Raw genomic sequence first — 21584 nt, 5'->3', positions numbered from 1 at the left:
GCTCAAGCACCAGCGGACTCCAAGGGCAGCGAAGCCGGAAGTCGGGCCGCGCCTCAGGAAGTTGAGGGGCGGCGCCGGAAAGTCGGCCGTGTCCTCCGTGCCCCAGCCGGAAGCAGCTCACAAGTGGCGCCGTTCTTCGCGGACCTTGTGGCTTTAGGGTTCGAGCTGCACGGTGACCACGCGGTGTTACGAGGCGGTCGTACACGCGTCCTAAGGCCACAATGTCGCATCCATCCCCCCAGGCTAAGCCTTCCAACCCCAGTAACCCTCGAGTCTTCTTCGACGTGGACATAGGAGGGGAGCGAGGTGAGGAGGCGGGGCGCCCTGGGTCGGGGTCCCTGAGGCTGGAGCGCAGCTCGGGCAGGGGGCTGCTCTGAGGTGGGGGCCGGCTGCCCACACTGGGACCTGGTCTGGTCCAAGCCTCCGGGCTGGGTTGCGCCCGCGACCTTGTACCGGGGCCGTGGGGCGTGGAGAAGTTTCTGGAAATTTCTATTCGAGGAATGCTGGAAGCCTTTGGGTTTATCTGTCCCGAGTTGGCCTCACCTGCCCGCCACCTAGCACCGTGAAGTTAGCACAAAACGAGATGATTTTATGTTTGTAGGGCGAAAACCTGTTTTGAAAACCCCAGGTTAAGCGTCTGGTGGGCTCCCGTCACCCTGTGTCTTTTGCCACGTGATGTATGTCAGCAGTTGCCATGTTATCTGTAAATTAAAGCGACTTTTGCGTGTTTTTCTTTTTTTCTTTTTTACTACTGATTCTTCTTTACTACTGATGCATTCAGATTGGTGGACATTTCCTCCGTTTTGGCATGGGGAAAATGAGTTCTGTGTGGCGGTGTGGTTGCCTAGGCTACAGTCGCAGCTTGGAGGCGCCTCAGGTCTTGTGAATTCTCACGTTGCTTTGTAGCTTAATTGCTCCTGTTCTGGAAGACGTTACAACTGCTTTAAAGGAAAAAACTGAGGCCTTAAGCCTGGGACAGAGTTATCTCAGCTCTGTTCAAAGAGATGGGGAAGGAGTCAAGGTATATAGGAGTTTTTGCAACAAAGACCAGGTGGTCGGAATATCGAAAAAAGATTACTGTTTATTAAAGAAAACCAGGTATCTCTAGTTAAGGAATTTAGGGCTTTTCTCTATATGGGAAGATGTAAGAATCTGGGCTCCCTGAAATCATTCATTTGATGTGCATCTCAGCTGTCTGGAGCCAGTATCCTGTGTTTTCTCATCCTTAGTCTCCTCAGGGTATACTGTTCAGGGTGGCTGCAGCAACTGACTGGTAGGTGGACTTGGAAGTGGGCAGCCCGTTTGTCTCCATGCTGAGTTCCCTCAGGGCTCTTCAGCAGCCTCAGGTCAGCATAATGTGATGGCTTGATGGCTGCAACATTCTTTGTTTACTGAGAAGGCAGGCAAACACACACAGAGAGACTTAGGTGTGCATTCATTTTGTTCTGAAATTTAGTGCTAGGTTTATTGCCTGCATTAGGAATTGCCTAGAATGGCAACTTTTTCAGGTTTTGCTGCAGAGGCAGCACTAGGCAGGTTCCACAGAGCACAGAGACTACAGCTAGACCTAAAACTTGGCCAACCTGACCACTCAGAATATTTCATTTTCTTCTATTGGTCATTTGGTGATTTAAAATTATGCACACATGTCAGAGAAAATCAGTCAAATGATGGTGTCCTTTGTTGTTGTTGAGTCACTAAGTCTTATCTGACTCTGTGACCCCATGAACTGCAGCATGCCAGGTTTCCCTGTCCTTCACTGTCTTCCGGAGTTTTCTCAAACTCATGTCCATTGAGTCAGTGAACCCTGAATATTCAGTGGAAGGACTGATGCTGAAGATCCAATACTTTGTCCACCTGGTGCGAAGAGCCAACTCATTGGAAAATACCCTGATGCTGGGAAAGATTGAGGGCAGGCGGAGAAGGGGGCGACAGAGGATGATGGTGTCCTTATATGCTGCTAATCTTCTGGCTACTGTTTATGATCTTTTGTAAGATGTAGTAAAGTAGTTATTTTAAAGTCATCTGGATACATGATACTCAATTTAGGTAGACTGAATTAGAATATTAGAAAAATGACCAAAAAAGGAAAACTTGGTATTTTTCAGTCACCGTAATTTTACCAATTCTATCATGTGCTTGTTTAGTTGTTTTGCATACTGACACAGTTTTATTTTTTCTTTCAGTTGGTCGAATTGTCTTAGAATTGTTTGCAGATATTGTACCCAAAACTGCAGAAAATTTTCGTGCATTGTGTACAGGAGAAAAAGGCATTGGACCCACCACTGGGAAACCTCTTCATTTCAAAGGATGTCCTTTCCATAGAAGTATGTATACATTTTGTGAATCTGATTCTTCTTAGAGGTCATTGAATCCTGTTCCTTAGGGAGTTAGGGAAGAAAATACTAAGGAGAGGGTGAGAGTTAAAAATTACTATTAGTTTCAAAAGGATGCTTTAATATCTGAGACTATAGGTCAGTTTCATTGATGTTGGGCTGTGAAAGGTGGAAGTAATTATGGGAGGGTCCTAAAGGTTTATTTATTGAGAAATGGGTTACCCTTGCTTCACCAGGATGTGGCCATGATAAACAAATAGAGCTTGGGTAGCTTGACTGCCTGGTGACAAAAAGTTATGCCTACTTCTTGGGCAGGATTGCTTGGGAAGACTGCAGCTGACTTAAAGATTGCATATTTTGGATCCCTGGTGTGACATGTGATGACAAGGTGACCTTTCACTGTGTTGTAATACTTCTGTTTAGTGATGATTTGCTGGTACTCCCCATGGAGTAGCTCCATATTTGAGGAACTGCATCTTCTCACCATTTTGTCCTCAGCATCTAGTATCGTTACTGAGTAGGCACTCAATATTTATGTAATGAATAAACAGATAAGTTAATTTGTAGTTATATAAGTATTTAAAGAAACTTGATTAAGAAAAAATTAACATTGATTTTAGATTACTTAAACTGTTGATTTACTTTTGTGTTTAATAAAATACCAAAATACAAGCATGTGTGTTTGTGCTTAGTCAGATCCAACTCTGCGACTCCATGGACTGTGGCCCACTAGGCTCCCCTGTCCATGGAATATTCCAAGCAAGAATACTGGAGTGGGTTGCCCTTTCCTTCTCCAGGGGATCTTTGCAACCCAGGAATTGAACCTGCATCTCCTGTGTCTCCTTCTTGGCAGGTGGATTCTTTACCACTAGCGCTACTTGGGAAGTCCCAAATACAAGCATACCAGGGAGATATTGTAGGTTTGGTTCCAGACTACTGCAATAAAGTAAATGTTGTAATAGAGCAAGTGACAAAGTTCTGGTTTCCCAGTGCCTATAAAAGTTATGTGTGCAGCATACTATAGTCTATTAAAGTGCACAGTAGCATTGTATCTGGAGAAAAATACATATCTTAATCTAATACTTTATTGCTAAAAAAATGCCAGAACAATTACAGTAGTAACATCAAAAATCACTGGTCACAGATCACTGTAGCAAATAATAATGAAAAAGTTTGAAATATTGTGAGAATTACCAAAATGTGACACAGAGACATGAAGTGAGCACATGCTGTTGGAAAAATGGCACTGATAGACTTGCTGATGCAGAATTGCTACAAACCTTCAAGTTAAAAAACCACAGTATCTGCAAAGCGCAGTAAATCAAGGAGTTGCCTGTATTCTAATAAAGTGTCTGTGGACAAGAGTTAACATTGCAGACCTGAGACTGCTGTCCATAAAGTCTACTTGCAAGGGTGGAATTGCCTGAAGTCAGAGCACTTAACCATTCTCTGAATTGTAAGGTGGCTTACTCTGCTGAGACTGTACAGTTTGATTTATGCTGAACAGTTGCTTTCCTTTTGAAGATGTGGTGGAATTTTGGTATCTGCTAGGCAGAGAGTGCCTTCATCATCAGCCCCTGTAGAAACCTTGGGTGCTGAGTTTCTCAAGGGCTTTCCTGGGAAGCAGCATTGTACACGTGTTGCTGCAATTTTTTGGCTGGGGGAAGAAGGCACCCTGTGACCTTTCACATAAGGAAACACATGGATTCTTCCAGGCTCTGCCTTATCTTTTTCCTTTATTGTCCAGCTGTGTCTCCTGACCACATGAGTGTCATACAAGCAGATACAGAGTTCTGGGGAATCTGAATGTGGTGGCAGTGTTAAGTAATAACATTTGCAGAAGTAATTCCAGTACAGTGTAACAGGCCTCTTGGGAATAATTGGTTTATTCAGTAGGCATTTTTGAGTAACCATTATGTGCCCAGCCATGCACATGGTTACCACGGAAGAAAAACGGTGTTGCTGTTCTTAATTGTTTGCTAGAAGAGACAGATCATTACGATCCATATTATAAAAGAAAGGTAGAATCAAGGTACTATGGGAGAAAAGTTAGTAGATCCAGTCTTGAGGTTTGACAGTGTTGTAGGGGAGGTGCCATATGAACTAATTCTCTGAGTGTTAGGGGGGATTTGGATTGGGAAAAGCCTTTTAAGAGCCTGGAGTTGTGCGTATAGGTGGGGAGAGCAGGAGGGAAGTTGTCTTTATCGCCACACATTCATTAGTTAACATTGCTTTGGTCATCTGTATTGTAGTTTCTAATGTTGATTTTCCTTTTTTTTTTAGTTATTAAGAAATTTATGATTCAGGGTGGAGACTTCTCAAATCAGAATGGGACAGGTGGAGAAAGCATTTATGGGGAAAAATTTGAAGATGAAAATTTCCATTATAAGGTAAAGTAGACAAAAATGTGTGTTGCTAACAATAAAGGTTGTCCTGTGTCTGGGATTCTTGTCAAATTAAGATAAATGCGTCAGATGTGCTTAGATTGCCTTTATTTGTGAAAGGTATCATATTTATAAGTACACATCTTTAATATGAAAAAACTCATCCAGCAATGATTTTATTGGCAAAAATACAACAGCTATTTCAGTGTGATTCAGGTTTGTACACTGCAGTAAAGCCAATGAGTTTTCATGGGTGGTCAGCATATGGCAAAATTGTTTCCAGGAAAAATGTTCCCATTAGAGGGATGGTAAGTTGTGCATCTTTATGCCTAAATTTGAAGAGCAGCAAAACCATGGCTAGTGTCCGGGGTGTCAGGGCATTTGCAGACTAGCAGATCTCGTTAATGTCCAGGCTCCTAAGGGACCTTCGTGACGCTTGTGCCTGCTTAACTTCAGTGACCCTGGGGTCCCGGTCGGGGTGTGGTATCATTCAGTCCTGACAATGGACATGTAAGAGCAAAAGTAAACATGGGTTTTTGGAAATGGGGAACAGGAGCAAGGTGATTAGGATCATTTGAGAATAAACGTCATCAATGTTTTAAGCAGTTTATTTCCTGTAGCTAATATAGTCACTGGCACCAAAGAGTTTATAAAAAGGAAAGACCTTCATGATAGGGAATAAAATCTTGCCAAAAAGGCAAGATTAAGACACATAGGGCAACTGGAGAATAATGTAATAATATGCAAGTAAATGCTAAGTTGACCAATACCTGTGCATACTACAGGAGAAAGGTATGACTCCTGTGGTCTGGATTACTAGGGAAGACATCAAGGGGGAATGGTGCATGAACTAGGCAGACTGGACCTCACCAGGTGGCTGAGATTTGGTTAGAAGGAACTAAAATTCAGATACTTTTGAGGGAGGGATATGAGTGAAGAGGGAAGAAGGCATGAGGAGGCTGAGGAAATAAAGTTAATAATATTTAATATTGTGGGGAAAGCACCAGACTTTTGGAAGGGAGAAAGAAAGTACCAGAAGGATGAAAACTCAGATTATGTGATGGAAAAGTTGATCAAAAGAAAGGGGGTAGACTTCCCTGGTGGTGCAGTGAATAAGAATCCGCCTGCCAATGCAGGAGACACAGATTTGATCCCTGACGTGGAAGATCCCACATGCCACAGAGTGAATAAACCCATACGCCACAACTGTTGAGCCTGTGTGCTGCACCTGGTGAAGCCTGTGCACCTAGCGCCTGTGCTCTGCAGTAAGAGAGGCACCACCATGAGGTGCCTGAACACCTCAACAGAATAGCCCACTCGCCACAAGAGAAAACCTGCACAAAAGCGACAAAGACCCAGTGCAACCAAAAATAAAAATAAAATTTTAGAAAAAGAGGGGCTATTTCATGGACACATGATTCTTCCGCACACTTGGTGGTCTTGAGAGCTGGATTAGATTTGGGTTTAGGGGTAAAAGGCATTTCAGGTGGGAGGGCTAACATGAGTGTTACACGGGTAGAGAGTAGGAAAGGACCTAACTTTGCTGACGTGTGAAGAGAGAATCATAATGTAGGCCCGAAAGTGGGAACACTGTTGAGTGCCTTTCAGAAAAAAAGTGCTTCAGTCATAAGAAAGGGTGAAGCAGAATTACTAGATTTCCCTCCTGTGGCATCTTCATCTTAATGATGAAGTCCAAGCATGTTCTCAGTATGATCAGTTTAGGAGTACCACCCCTGCCCCCACTGTTGTTGCATCTTATTTTAGTTTCATAAGCTCTCCTTAAAGTTTAAAAAGTGGTTAAGTACTCTCATGTTTTGTGAATTAAAGTCGAACTTGATAATGAAGTAAAATCACTCAACATTATGTGCTCTAAGTGGTATTCCAGCAGTGCCACCCCCCCTACCTTTTCTGTGAATGGTTGGCAGAGTAGAGCGGGAACTCTCATCTTGGTTTTCTTTATGGTTTATTCCCGCAGCATGACAAGGAGGGATTGCTGAGCATGGCCAACGCGGGCAGCAACACCAACGGCTCCCAGTTCTTCATCACCACCGTTCCGACTCCACATTTGGATGGGAAGCACGTAGTGTTTGGCCAAGTGATTAAAGGAATGGGTGTGGCAAAGATTCTGGAAAATGTGGAGGTGAAAGGTGAAAAACCTGCCAAAGTGAGTAGCAAGATGGTAATATTATCTTAGCTGCTGGATTAGAGAAGCGTAAGTAAAAGGGTGATTGTTAAAAAATGTCCTGAAGGCTCTTGTTCTAGAAGCCTGTACCTGCCACTTTTTCTTTGAAGCTGTTTTCTACTGTGGGAAAGATGAGGGCAGCTTAAAAAGAGACTTCTATTATTTTAACTTCAGTCTTGCTGATCTTGATAACTGAAGTCTCCTACGCCTGTAGAACTTTGCGTCGGTGTGTGTACGGGTGCAGAGTACAGAGCAAGCAGGAAACCAGGAGTCCTCTGGTCTCCTCTGCCATGTAACTTGTGGTCTAGCCTTGCTCTTGTGATTTCACTTTCCTTGGCCTGATTTCTCATCCTATAGAAATCACTCAAGGGTTTGGACTAGATCCTGTCACTGCCAAGATCCTTGTGTTCCACATGTCTGTGGATCAACACAGCCATCACAGGCACCCTGCATCCACAGGGTTGGGAGTGGAAACTGGAGAGTCAGACCTGCGGGGGGTGTGCTGTCACTCAGTGTGCGAAGCAAAGAGTCAGTTGGAAGCACACGTAAGGGAATGGTGACACCGTCCACTCACTCTTTGTGCACTGAGTTACTGGCCGCGGTGAGTGCTTCCGTAGCGTAGGGGCGTGGCTGTGCCCCTGCCAGTGTGTCAGGTGCCTTACTGCAGTCGCAGCAGGTGCGCCTGCCAGGAAGCGACGTGGACAGTGTTGCACATGGCTTGCGGCTGTAGAGCTTTTAAACCCAGACCTTTGAAAAATCATCATTAATGTAGGAGTGCGCTTCTACAATTGAGGGTTATTTTTACAGTTGTGCGTTATTGCAGAATGTGGAGAACTGAAAGAAGGGGATGATTGGGGAATATTCCCAAAGGATGGATCTGGTGACAGTCACCCAGATTTCCCCGAGGACGCAGATGTGGATTTAAAAGATGTGAGTAACTTAAGATTTGTGGCTTTCCTGGTGGCTTAGATGGTAAAGAATCTGCCTGCAATGAAGCAGACTGGGGTTGGATACCTGGGTTGGGAAGATCCCCTGGAGAAGGGCATGGCAACCCACTCCAGTATTCTTGCCTAGACAATCCCATGGACAGAGGAGCTTGGTTGGCTACAGTCTACTCAAAGAGTCAGACATGACTGAGCAGCTAACAAACACTTTCAGATTGGCCAAACTGCTAAAAAAAATTTAGTACTAAAATTTTTTAAATTTTACTTATTTATCGGCCATGCTGTGTGGCACGTGGCATCCTCGCTTCCCAACCAGGAGTGGAACCATGCCCCCTGCAGTGGAAGCACAGAGTCCTGACCGCCACCAGGGAATTCCCAGTGCTAAAATTTTGAGCCCTTTGTCAGTCTGTCTTAAAGATAGAACTTGGGACTAAACTGCATTACATACTCAAACCCCACATATTTGTATTCTTTCTTTTTTACAGGTAGATAAAATTTTATTAATATCAGAAGACTTAAAAAACATTGGAAATACGTTTTTCAAATCCCAGAACTGGGAGATGGCCATTAAAAAGTACACAAAAGTTTTAAGGTAATAAAACATTTTTAATAAATTGCATTTAAGAACTTATAAATTGAATTACAAAGTGAAATTCAAGAGTTGCTTTTTGCATTTTTGGCCTACTACTTGCAGAGTAACCAGGTATATTGAAATTTTAGTTGCCTACAGATTCTTAATTGAAAAATTTCAGAATATGGAAAAATTAAGAATAGTACATGAATACTCATGTACCTTTATCTGCATTCACCAATTTTTAACTTCTGCCACGTGTATTTTTGCAGAATCATTTTGAAAGGAAGTTGTGGATACCATGACACTTTACCCCTTAATATTTTAGCAAGTATCACTATTTCCCCCAAATGAGGACATTTTCTACTTAGCCTAATGCATAAAAACATCTCCCAAATATAGATACACTGTTATCTACTATGTAATCCATATGCAAATATGCCCAGTTGTCTCAAAATGTTTTTTAACTCCAGTATCCATTGGATCATTTGTTTTTATGTCTCTAAGGCATCTCTAATCTTTAATATCCATGTTTTTTAAGTCATTTCCATTTTGTGGAGTCTAAGCCAGTTGTCTTAGGGAATATCACCTGTATGTGTTTATTGCTTCCTCCAGATTAGTTTGAGGTTAAATATTTTAGCAAGAGGATGGTTGATGTGTCTATATCCTATGTATCATGTCCTGAAGGCACATGGCAGTTTGGCTTATTTTGAGTTCTGGCACTTGGTTAAAGTGGTGTTAGTCATATGTCTCTATTACAGAAGTACCTTTACCTTTTATTTATTTATTTATTTTTTAAATTTAATTTTATTTTTAAACTTTACAAAATTGTATTAGTTTTGCCAAATATCAAAATGAATCCGCCACAGGTATACATGTGTTCCCCATCCTGAACCCTCCTCCCTCCTCCCTCCCCATACCATCCCGCTGGGTCGTCCCAGTGCACCAGCCCCAAGCATCCAGTATCGTGCATTGAACCTGGACTGGCAACTCATTTCATACATGATATTTTACATGTTTCAATGCCATTCTCCCAAATCTTCCCACCCTCTCCCTCTCCCACAGAGTCCATAAGACTGTTCTATACATCAGTGTCTCTTTTGCTGTCTCGTACACAGGGTTATTGTTACCATCTTTCTAAATTCCATATATATGCGTTAGTATACTGTATTGGTGTTTTTCTTTCTGGCTTACTTCACTCTGTATAATAGGCTCCAGTTTCATCCACCTCATTAGAACTGATTCAAATGTATTCTTTTTAATGGCTGAGTAATACTCCATTGTGTATATGTACCACAGCTTTCTTATCCATTCATCTGCTGATGGACATCTAGGTTGCTTCCATGTCCTGGCTATTATAAACAGTGCTGTGATGAACATTGGGGTACACGTTGTCTCTTTCCCTTCTGGTTTCCTCAGTGTGTATGCCCAGCAGTGGGATTGCTGGGTCATAAGACAGTTCTATTTCCAGTTTTTTAAGGAATCCCCACACTGTTCTCCATAGTGGCTGTACTAGTTTGCATTCCCACCAACTGTGTAAGAGAGTTCCCTTTTCTCCACACCCTCTCCAGCATTTATTGCTTGTAGACTTTTGGATTGCAGCCATTCTGACTGGCGTGAAATGGTACCTCATAGTGGTTTTGATTTGCATTTCTCTGATAATGAGTGATGTTGAGCATCTTTTCATGTGTTTGTTAGCCATCTGTATGTCTTCTTTGGTGAAATGTCTAGTTAGTTCTTTGGCCCATTTTTTGATTGGGTCGTTTATTTTTCTGGAGTTGAGATGTAGGAATTGCTTGTATATTTTTGAGATCAGTTGTTTGTCAGTTGCTTCATTTGCTATTATTTTCTCCCATTCTGAAGGCTGTCTTTTCACCTTGCTAATAGTTTCCTTTGATGTGCAGAAGCTTTTAAGTTTAATTAGGTCCCATTTGTTTATTTTTGTTTTTATTTCCAATATTCTGGGAGGTGGGTCATAGAGGATCCTGCTGTGATGTATGTCAGAGAGTGTTTTGCCTATGTTGTCCTCCAGGAGTTTTATAGTTTCTGGTCTTATGTTTAGATCTTTAATCCATTTTGAGTTTATTTTTGTGTATGGTGTTAGAAAGTGTTCTAGTTTCATTCTTTTACAAGTGGTTGACCAGATTTCCCAGCACCACTTGTTAAAGAGATTGTCTTTAATCCATTGTATATTTTTGCCTCCTTTGTCAAAGATAAGGTGTCCATATGTGCGTGGATTTATCTCTGGGCTTTCTATTTTGTTCCATTGATCTATATTTCTGTCTTTGTGCCAGTACCATACTGTCTTGATAACTGTGGCTTTGTAGTAGAGCCTGAAGTCAGGTAGGTTGATTCCTCCAGTTCCATTCTTCTTTCTCAAGATCGCTTTGGCTATTCGAGGTTTTTTGTATTTCCATACAAATTGTGAAATTATTTGTTCTAGCTCTGTGAAGAATACTGTTGGTAGCTTGATAGGGATTGCATTGAATCTATAAATTGCTTTGGGTAGTATACTCATTTTCACTATATTGATTCTTCCAATCCATGAACATGGTATATTTCTCCATCTATTAGTGTCCTCTTTGATTTCTTTCACCAGTGTTTTATAGTTTTCTATATAGGTCTTTAGTTTCTTTAGGTAGATATAGTCCTAAGTGTTTTATTCTTTTCGTTGCAATGGTGAATGGAATTGTTTCCTTAATTTCTCTTTCTGTTTTCTCATTATTAGTGTATAGGAATGCAAGGGATTTCTGTGTGTTGATTTTATATCCTGCAACTTTACTATAGTCATTGATTAGTTCTAGTAATTTTCTGGTGGAGTCTTGAGGGTTTTCTATGTAGAGGATCATGTCATCTGCAAACAGTGAGAGTTTTACTTCTTCTTTTCCAATTTGGATTCCTTTTATTTCTTTTTCTGCTCTGATTGCTGTGGCCAAAACTTCCAAAACTATGTTGAATAGTAATGGTGAAAGTGGGCACCCTTGTCTTGTTCCTGACTTTAGAGGAAATGCTTTCAATTTTTCACCATTGAGGATAATGTGTGCTGTGGGTTTGTCATATATAGCTTTTATTATGTTGAGGTATGGTCCTTCTATTCCTGCTTTCTGGAGAGTTTTTATCATAAATGGATGTTGAATTTTGTCAAAGGCTTTCTCTGCATCTATTGAAATAATCATATGGTTTTTATTTTTCAATTTGTTAATGTGGTGTATTACATTGATTGATGTGCGGATATTGAAGAATCCTTGCATCCCTGGGATAAAGCCCACTTGGTCATGGTGTATGATATTTTTAATGTGTTGTTGGATTCTGATTGCTAGAATTTTGTTAAGGATTTTTGCATCTATGTTCATCAGTGATATTGGCCTGTAGTTTTCTTTTTTTGTGGGATCTTTGTCAGGTTTTGGTGTTAGGATGATGGTGGCCTCATAGAATGAGTTTGGAAGTTTACCTTCCTCTGCAATTTTCTGGAAGAGTTTGAGCAGGATAGGTGTTAGCTCTTCTCTAAATTTTTGGTAGAATTCAGCTGTGAAGCCATCTGGACCTGGGCTTTTGTTTGTTGGAAGATTTTTTATTACAGTTTCAATTTCCGTGCTTGTGATGGGTCTGTTAAGATTTTCTATTTCTTCCTGGTCGAGTTTTGGAAAGTTGTACTTTTCTAAGAATTTGTCCATTTCTTCCACGTTGTCCATTATATTGGCATATAATTGTTGATAGTAGCCTCTTATGATCCTTTGTATTTCTGTGTTGTCTGTTGTGATCTCTCCATTTTCATTTCTGATTTTATTGATTTGATTTTTCTCCCTTTGTTTCTTGATGAGTCTGGCTAATGGTTTGTCAATTTTATTTATCCTTTCAAAGAACCAGCTTTTGGCTTTGTTGATTTTTGCTATGGTCTCTTTTGTTTCTTTTGCATTTATTTCTGCTCTAATTTTTAAGATTTCTTTCCTTCTACTAACCCTGGGGTTCTTCATTTCTTCCTTTTCTAGTTGCTTTAGGTGTAGAGTTAGGTTATTTATTTGACTTTTTTCTTGTTTCTTGAGGTATGCCTGTATTGCTATGAACTTTCCCCTTAGGACTGCTTTTACAGTGTCCCACAGGTTTTGGGTTGTTGTGTTTTCATTTTCATTTGTTTCTATGCAAATTTTGATTTCTTTTTTGATTTCTTCTGTGATTTGTTGGTTATTCAGCAGCGTGTTGTTCAGCCTCCATATGTTGGAATTTTTAATAGTTTTTCTCCTGTAATTGAGATCTAATCTTACTGCATTGTGGTCAGAAAAGATGCTTGGAATGATTTCTATTTTTTTGAATTTACCAAGCCTAGCTTTATGGCCCAGGATGTGATCTATCCTGGAGAACGTTCCATGTGCGCTTGAGAAGAAGGTGAAATTCATTGTTTTGGGATGAAATGTCCTATAGATATCAATTAGGTCTAACTGGTCTGTTGTATCGTTTAAAGTTTGTGTTTCCTTGTTAATTTTCTGTTTAGTTGATCTGTCCATAGGTGTGAGTGGGGTATTAAAGTCTCCCACTATTATTGTGTTATTGTTAATTTCTCCTTTCATACTTGTTAGCATTTGTCTTACATACTGCGGTGCTCCCGTGTTGGGTGCATATATATTTATAATTGTTATATCTTCTTGGATTGATCCTTTGATCATTATGTAGTGACCTTCTTTGTCTCTTTTCACAGCCTTTGTTTTAAAGTCTATTTTATCTGATATGAGGATTGCTACTCCTGCTTTCTTTTGGTCCCTATTTGCATGGAAAATCTTTTTCCAGCCCTTCACTTTCAGTCTGTATGTGTCCCCTGTTTTGAGGTGGGTCTCTTGTAGACAACATATGTAGGGGTCTTGTTTTTGTGTCCATTCAGCCAGTCTTTGTGTTTTGGTTGGGGCATTCAACCCATTTACGTTTAAGGTAATTACTGATAAGTATGATCCCGTTGCCATTTACTTTATTGTTTTGGGTTCGAATTTATACACCGTTTTTGTGTTTCCTGTCTAGAGAATATCCTTTAGTATTTGTTGGAGAGCTGGTTTGGTGGTGCAGAATTCTCTCAGCTTTTGCTTGTCTGAAAAGCTTTTGATTTCTCCATCATACTTGAATGAGATCCTTGCTGGGTACAATAATCTGGGCTGTAGGTTATTTTCTTTCATCATTTTAAGTATGTCTTGCCATTCCCTCCTGGCTTGAAGAGTTTCTATTGAAAGATCAGCTGTTATCCTTATGGGAATTCCCTTGTGTGTTATTTGTTGTTTTTCCCTTGCTGCTTTTAATATTTGTTCTTTGTGTTTGATCTTTGTTAATTTGATTAATATGTGTCTTGGGGTGTTTCGCCTTGGGTTTATCCTGTTTGGGACTCTCTGGGTTTCTTGGACTTGGGTGATTATTTCCTTCCCCATTTTAGGGAAGTTTTCAACTATTATCTCTTCAAGTATTTTCGCATTGTCTTTCTTTTTGTCTTCTTCTTCTGGGACCCCTATGATTCGAATGTTGTAGCGTTTAATATTGTCCTGGAGGTCTCTGAGATTGTCCTCATTTCTTTTAATTCGTTTTTCTTTTATCCTCTCTGATTCATTTATTTCTACCATTCTATCTTCTAATTCACTAATCCTCTCTTCTGCCTCTGTTATTCTATTTGTTGCCTCCAGAGTGTTTTTAATTTCATTTATTGCATTATTCATTATATATTGACTCTTTTTTATTTCTTCTAGGTCCTTGTTAAACCTTTCTTGCATCTTCTCAATCCTTGTCTCCAGGCTATTTATCTGTGATTCCATTTTGATTTCAAGATTTTGGATCAATTTCACTATCATTATTCGGAATTCTTTATCAGGTAGATTCCCTATCTCTTCCTCTTTTGTCTGATTTGGTGGGCATTTATCCTGTTCATTTACCTGCTGGGTATTCCTCTGTCTCTTCATCTTGTTTAAATTGCTGAGTTTGGGGTGTCCTTTCTGTATTCTGGCAGTTTGTGGAGTTCTCTTTATTGTGGCATTTCTTCGCTGTGTGTGGGTTTGTACAAGTGGCTTGTCAAGGTTTCCTGGTTAGGGAAGCTTGTGTCGGTGTTCTGGTGGGTGGAGCTGTATTTCTTCTCTCTGGAGTGTAATGAAATGTCCAATAATGAGTTATGAGATGTCTGTGGTTTTGGGGTGACTTTGGGCAGCCTGTATCTTGAAGCTCAGGGCTGTGTTCCTTTGTTGCTGGAGAATTTGCTTGGTATGTCTTGCCCTGGAACTTGTTGGCCCTTGTGTGGTGCTTGGTTTCAGTGTCAGTATGGAGGCGTTTGATGAGCTCCTGTCAATTAATGTTCCTTGGAGTCAGGAGTTCCCTGGAGTCAGGGTTTGGACTTAAGCCTCCTGCTTCCAGTTATTGGTCTTATTTTTACAGTAGTTTCAAAACTTCTCCTTCTATACTACACCACTGATAAAACATCTTCGTTAAAGATGAAAAGTTTCTCTACCGTGAGGGTCACTCAGAGAGGTTCACAGCGTTACATGGAGAAGAGAAGAGGGAGGAAGGAGTTAGAGGTGACCCAAATGAGATGAGGTGGAATCAATAGTGGAGAGAGTGGGCTAGCCAGTAATCACTTCCTTATATGCACTCCACAACTGGAACGCTCAGAGTTGTTCACGGAGTTATACAGAGAAGAGAAGAAGGAGAAAGGTGACAGAGGTGGCCAGGAGGATAAAAGGGGGGAATGAAAAGGAGGGAGACAGATCCAGCCAGTAATCAGTTCCCTAAGTGTTCTCCACCGTCTGGAACGCACAGAAATTCACAGAGTTGGGTAGAGTAGAGAGGGGTTAGGGAGGAGACACAGGCTACCTGGTGGAGAAAAAGGAGAGTCCAAAGGGAGAGAGAGCAGTCAAGCCAGTAATCTCGCTCCCTAGTGAAAAATGGGTACTGAAGATTGGGTTCTTAAAGGTACAAAATTGGTAACAAATACATAAAAGCAAAAATTAAAAATCTAGAGTAGAGTTTGGAATTTCAAAAATACGATGTTAAAGAAAAGAAGAAGGAAAAGAAAGAGAGAAAAAACAAACAAACAAAAACAAACAAGGCTGCGAAAATTATAAAGAAAATATAGGTACAAAATTGATAACTAATGCCAAAAAGCAAAAGTTAAAAATCTAGAGTAGAGTTTGGAATTTCAAAAATACAATGTTAAAAAAAAGAAGAAGAAAAATAAAGAGAGAAAACAAACAAACAAACAAAAACAAACAATGTCGTAAAAATTATAAAGAAAATTGGTTCAAAATTGATATCAAATACCAAAAAGCATAAATTAAAAATCTGGAGTAGAGTTTGGAATTTCAGATATACAATGTTATATAAAAGAAGAAGAGAAAGAAACAGAGGAAAAAAAAAAAGTCACAGAAATTATAAAAAAAACTATAGGTACAAAATTGATAACATATACCAAAAAGCTAAAATTAAAAATCTAGAGTAGAGTTTGGAATTTCAAAAATACAATGTTTAAGAAAAGAAGAAAAAAAAAAAACAAGGTCAAAAAATGATAAAATATATATATATGAAGTTTGCTGAAGAAGAAAAAAATAGGATTTTTTTTTTTTTTTGCAAAGTAATAGGTTATAAAAGTGAAAATTAGAGGAATAATAGAGGACTTAAAATTTTTAAAAAATATTTAAAAAAAGAAAGAATGATCGTAAAAATAGTAAAAATATATCTAGGTCTTTCTCTGGTTTTGTTGTGAGTATTGTGGGTTCAGTTCATTTTTGGCTAGTTCCTTGGTCTGACTTATATTTCTCAAGATCTATAGGCCCCTTCCTATGTAGTCCGTAGTAACCACAGGGTTTTAATCTATGGCCTGTAGCTTCCAAGGCGTTTCCCTCTGTTATAACTTCTTCTGTTTGCTGGTCTCTTCAGTGTCTGGTTTCCGCCCTGACACAAAGGGGATGGTGGAGGACACTTTTTTTTTTTTTTTTTTTTAGGCTCACTTGTTCAGTCGCGCTGTGGGGAAGGAGGGAGGGAGGGATGTTGCAAACAAATAACACTGGCGTGCGCTCGCAGTGCCTCAGCCACACTGGGTCTGCCCCCGCTCACTGCGTGTGTAGCCTCCTTGCCCACACTGCTCGGGCTCTAGGTTGTTCCACCGGGAACCATCCGAGGTCGGCCCTGGGCCGCATGCACCTCCCAGGTCCAAGCTGCTCAGGTTCAGGCTCTTGCATAGTTCTCAGAGGCGCAGATGCAGTTGGGCCTGCGTTTTGTGCTCTTCCCAGGTCCGAGCAGCTCAGGTGATGAGGTGTTTGGCGGGCGCCATTGCTGCAACTAATCGCCTCCCCGCCACTCGGTTATCTGGGTGTACAACTGGCGCACCTTCTCAGGCAGATGTTGACCGTCCAGACCCCCAAGAAGTTTTAGTTAGCAAAGAAGCTTGCTTACAGTTTTATAGATAATGTCTCTCTGGGGCTGCGATTGCCCCCTTCCGGCTCCGGCTGCCTGTCACCGGAGGGGGAAGGTCTGCAGCCGGCTATCTCTGTTCAGTCCTTTGTTCCGTGCGCGGGCCTGGCGGTGTCTTAGGTTAGGGCTGGCTTTTCGTGTGGTAGATATCCCACAGTCTGGTTTGCTAGCCCAAATTATTTCGCTTAGATAGCGCTCGGGGTATTCAGGCCAGATCCTTGCAATGCAGCCCGCGCCGCGCCTCCCTGCCCAGCCCCCGCTTGCTAATGGCGTGTGCAGGCGTCTGCACTGCTTCTCCACTGGGGGAGTTACCTTAGGGCTCGCAGTGTGCGAGTTTTGTTTATTTATTTTTTCTCCCTGTTATGTTGCCCTCTGTGCTTCCAAAGCTCGGCACAGATTAGGCAGTGAGAAGGTTTCCTGGTGTTTGGAAACTTCTCTCTTTTTAAGACTCCCTTCCCGGGATGGAACTCCGTCCCTCCCTCTTGTCTCTTTTTTTGTCTTTTATATTTTTTCCTACCTCCTTTCGAAGACTTGGGTTGCTTTTCTGGGTGCCTGATGTCTTCTGCTGGCATTCAGAAGTTTTTTTGTGGAATTTACTCGATGTTTAAATGCTCTTTTGATGAATTTGTGGAGGAGAAAGTGTTCTCCCCGTCCTACTCCTCCGCCATCTTGGCGCCTCCTCCCTACCTTTTATATAAATAAGACGTCCTCTGTGCAGTGGTGCTGTGAGATTGTATGACTAAGTTTCTAGGAATTCATCCAGTGGTCTCAGCATCACTGAAGACCTTTGCCTGAATCACTTACTACATTGAGGCTTGCAGAACTGTGATTTTCTGATTTTACCAGTCATTCTCAGTTACTAGCTGTCATTCTGTTTGAAAGGACTCCTTACCCTTTTTAGTATCACTATAGATCTGAAGGTTATTTTTTTTTCAGTTCAGCCTATTATACTGTTCCCATCATTCTTTCTGATGCTGTAAGGTTTCGGATTTGCCCAGTGGAAGCCCCTTGGCTGCACCCATCTGACGTGTTCCTCTTAGTCTGTGAGCACTTGTCTGCTTTCTGCCACAAGATGGTCCAGGCTCATCTTACATTTAACCTCATGTCCAGATCTGAATTTCTTTCAGGAGCCCAGATTCTTTTCATTGAGGGAGAGAGACTAGGGACTAGACTGTCGGACCAGGTACATGTACTGTTTCAGGGCCCCTTTCACGGGAACTACAGTAAAAGATGAGTCAGCGTTACTACCGCCGCAGGTTTCCTCACCTTTCCCAGTCCCTCTCCTGCTATGACAACCTTAGTTCCAAACCTAATTACATTGGAAGGTGGCTGATAAAAACCTTAATTTTACAAATAGAAAAGTGTTAATAGTATATATAATCTTTAGGTTTGGGGATTGTTCTTAAGTTGGTGTTTTGAACATTTTGGGGAAAAAAGTTGGAACAAAAAAAAATCTTCTAAAGGAAAGCATGTAATAAAAAGATGGTGGTCATTAAGAATATTAATATTAGCATCGGTGAACTTTTATATCAAAACTGATGAGTTATGAGTGAGTCACAGGCAGACTTTCTTAATGGGGTGTTGCTTGCTGCTTGTACGGGGGTGTTCTCCAGGTATGTGGAAGGTTCCAGGGCTGCTGCTGAGGACGCAGATGGAGCAAAGCTGCAGCCTGTCGCTTTGAGCTGCGTGCTGAATATTGGCGCCTGCAAACTGAAGATGTCTGATTGGCAGGGCGCAGTCGATAGCTGTTTGGAGGTAAGTCTGTTGATGTTCTTACATCTGAATATTTGGATCTCAGTTCTTCCTCTCAAACCATTCATTTAGCTTATAACACGAGATCACTTAACTTCCATGAAGATACTGTCTTTCTCAGCTCATTTATTGACTATTGAGCACCTATTATGTGCTGGACATTGGAAGATAAACCCAGGAATGATTAAGAATGTGGCTGTGGAGTCAGTCAGCAGACATGGTTTTTCTCTTAGACCACTGTCACTTTTTTATTTTGAGGAGGTTCTTAATTTTAGAGTCTTAATTTCTTTGTGTTAAGTGGAAATACTGCTTTCCTCCTGGGATTGTTATAAAGACTGTGTTATGTGTGTAAAGCATTTTAAGCGCAGTGTTGGGTACAGATTAAGCAGCTGATAGGCGCTTAGGTGTTTTGATTGAAAGACCCTCCCGTCAAGGAATTTACTTGGTGGGAGAGGGAGTCAGTTTCAGTTTAGGGTTGTCAGGACTCTTCTGGGGGGATGAGTGCTGTTGGAACACACAGGAAGGCTGCCTGCCTGCATGGGGATGTCAGCAGTGCTGACGGAGGGAGCTGGAAGGTGGCCCCACTCCCTCCTTAAGCACAGCAGTTAGGACAGTGTGTGTGATCAAGTTTTTCAAACGAGAACATACATTTCAGAAAGACCACCTCCAGTCATTTTTATGTATATTGCCCATTAATTGGTGTACACAGGTCAGCTATGCCTGAGCAAGTAGAAATGAAATGAGGTCCCAATTTATGGGGTAGGTGGAATAAGATGTAAGAGTATATTTAGAAGGGAGTAGGCAGCAGAAGACAAGGTGGTTCTTCACTCTGGATTGCTTTTTTGACCTTTGCGAGGCAAGTAATATACCCTTTTCAGTAAAATCTGAGTGCTGACCTTTAAAAGATGTTAAATAAATAAAGTTTGTTTCAGAGGAGAAGCCTATTAAGTTACTCATGTTCCTGCAAAAAACCTAGATGTCAGCTTAAATGAGTATATACAAATTTTTATTCAGAATATTTTTTCCTATCAGCTAGGGCCCAAACAGAAGATAGGTATTACACAGGAATTTCTGTAGAGAAAGTTTACTGTAAAATAGATATAAGGGGGAATTGGAGTAATGGAGGTTGGCTAGTAAAGAGAACCCTGAGGAATATGGCCACAACAGGTATATATGTATTTATATGTGCATCTGTATGTATAACATAGGAGTGCCCACTCCCTCTGGGCTGGGCTGAGATCCAGAGTCCTTGCGGAGGGGATGGCCTTGCTTCACTGGATGGCAGGGAGGTTGGGTGCTTGAGGAGCCTGCAGGCAGGAGCCTGGAAGGGACACAGGTTCCTTGCCCATGTCCCCTTAGCGCCCTCTGCTGACCAAACAACATGTCAGCAGGCAGAGGAGGCTCTCCAGGGTCTAGCGTTGTCACAAAGCGGTGAAGAATCGATTTGGAGCTGACAGGCAGTAAATTGAAATCTAAGATATATATTTAGTATTTAATGTTTGGATAAAAAAACTGATTTTATAATTTTTTTGTAGGCCCTTGAAATAGACCCATCAAATACCAAAGCACTGTACCGTAGAGCCCAAGGATGGCAAGGATTAAAAGAATATGATCAAGCATTGGTAAAACTTTGTTCTAAATTTTAATTAAAAAAAAAAGCAAACCACTTTCATGAATCATAATCTATTATTTCTTTTTTTTCCTCTCCCAATTAAAAGGCTGATCTTAAGAAAGCTCAGGAAATAGCACCAGAAGATAAAGGTAAGTTGGCAGTTTTTGGAGTGAAAGTTCACTTTGTCTTTTAAGAATTTATGTTTGTGAGCCATTGTACCCTTTGCCATTAAAGAATTTTATTTGTTAAGCAGATACTACAGAACGCCTGTTATGGGGCCAGGCTCCAATCACACTGCAATGAATGAGTCAGGGCCCTGCCCTCGGCTTAGTCTAGTCTCTGTCCAGAACACCCATTTGCACGTATCTGGACTATTTGCTTTACTGTCCGGTAATGCTAGATGAAGGAGCAGCATTAGAAAGATCGTATTTATGGCAGATTTAATTAATGTTTGGGACCATTCCTTAAGCTGAATGTGGACATATCCCGAATAGCTACTGGATATGTTGTAGGAAAGTTTTGGAAAGCTGTGGCAAAAATAAGCTGCTTTCCCAATAAACCAATTACAAATAGTGATCATCAGTCTAGATATTGAAATATATCTTGAGTCTTTTGCTAAAATGAAACAGGGGAGACACTTAAGAGCCGCCTCTAACAGAAGGGAGAAGGCACATCTGTATGTAATTGTTAGTTCTCTTGGTGGGCAGTCTTCTAAATTATGCTCTGTTAATAGGGCTCAGTTACTCTTCAGGAGAAGAGTTTTATCTTTTTTTTTTTAAACCATACTAAAGCATCAGTTTGGTCAACGTAATTTTTTGGATGTTTTGAGAAATAACTTATACTCCATATTTATTTTGCAGCGATCCAGGCAGAATTGCTGAAAGTCAAGCAAAAGATAAAGGCACAGAAAGATAAAGAGAAGGCAGCTTATGCAAAAATGTTTGCCTGATGAGGAATTCAGTTTTGCTTAAGTGTGTGTTTATTGTATGAGCGAGGAACAGTTTAATGGTTTGTCTGTTCTGTGATCCCTCCTGTGCTCCCTCGGATACTTCGGTTCCCTGTGTTTACAGTCCAGAAATATGGATAGGGACTTACTGTTTAACACACCAGTGTTATAAACTACAATGGCGTCGATTCCCTCTTCAGTGACTCTCTGCATTATTCAAAGGATAATGGTGTTTCCAGCTTGTTTTTAAACTCCTAAAGACACATCGTGTTTGAATAAACAGGCAAAAGCTTGAGTCTGTGTATTGTTTTTCTCAGTTCTTTGATGCGCCTCTCTGCAATACAGGCTCTGGGCTGGCAGGCGTCTCTAAAGGGTCAGACGTTACTGTCTCAGCTACTCAGTTCTGCACTTGGAGCTCAGAAGCAGCCACTGA

General features: G+C 41.1%; 1 protein-coding gene across 1 annotated transcript; it reads left to right on the top strand.

The window, feature by feature from the left end:
* The first annotated feature begins 59 nt into the window (after positions 1–59).
* On the top strand, positions 60–21446 carry PPID (peptidylprolyl isomerase D). The gene is made up of 10 exons (XM_006073905.4): positions 60–306; positions 2187–2327; positions 4620–4726; positions 6696–6884; positions 7710–7832; positions 8332–8438; positions 18455–18596; positions 20129–20215; positions 20312–20354; positions 21066–21446. The coding sequence occupies exons 1-10, from the start codon at positions 222–224 to the stop codon at positions 21152–21154; spliced, it is 1113 nt and encodes a 370-aa protein (XP_006073967.1). The 5' UTR covers positions 60–221; the 3' UTR covers positions 21155–21446.
* Positions 21447–21584: the final 138 nt, after the last annotated feature.

This window comes from Bubalus bubalis, chromosome 17 (genome assembly GCF_019923935.1).
Source record: "Bubalus bubalis isolate 160015118507 breed Murrah chromosome 17, NDDB_SH_1, whole genome shotgun sequence".
NCBI classification, from domain to species: Eukaryota; Metazoa; Chordata; class Mammalia; order Artiodactyla; family Bovidae; genus Bubalus; species Bubalus bubalis.
The sequence above is the reverse complement of the archived record's forward strand: the minus strand, read 5'-3'. Positions and strand labels throughout refer to the sequence as shown.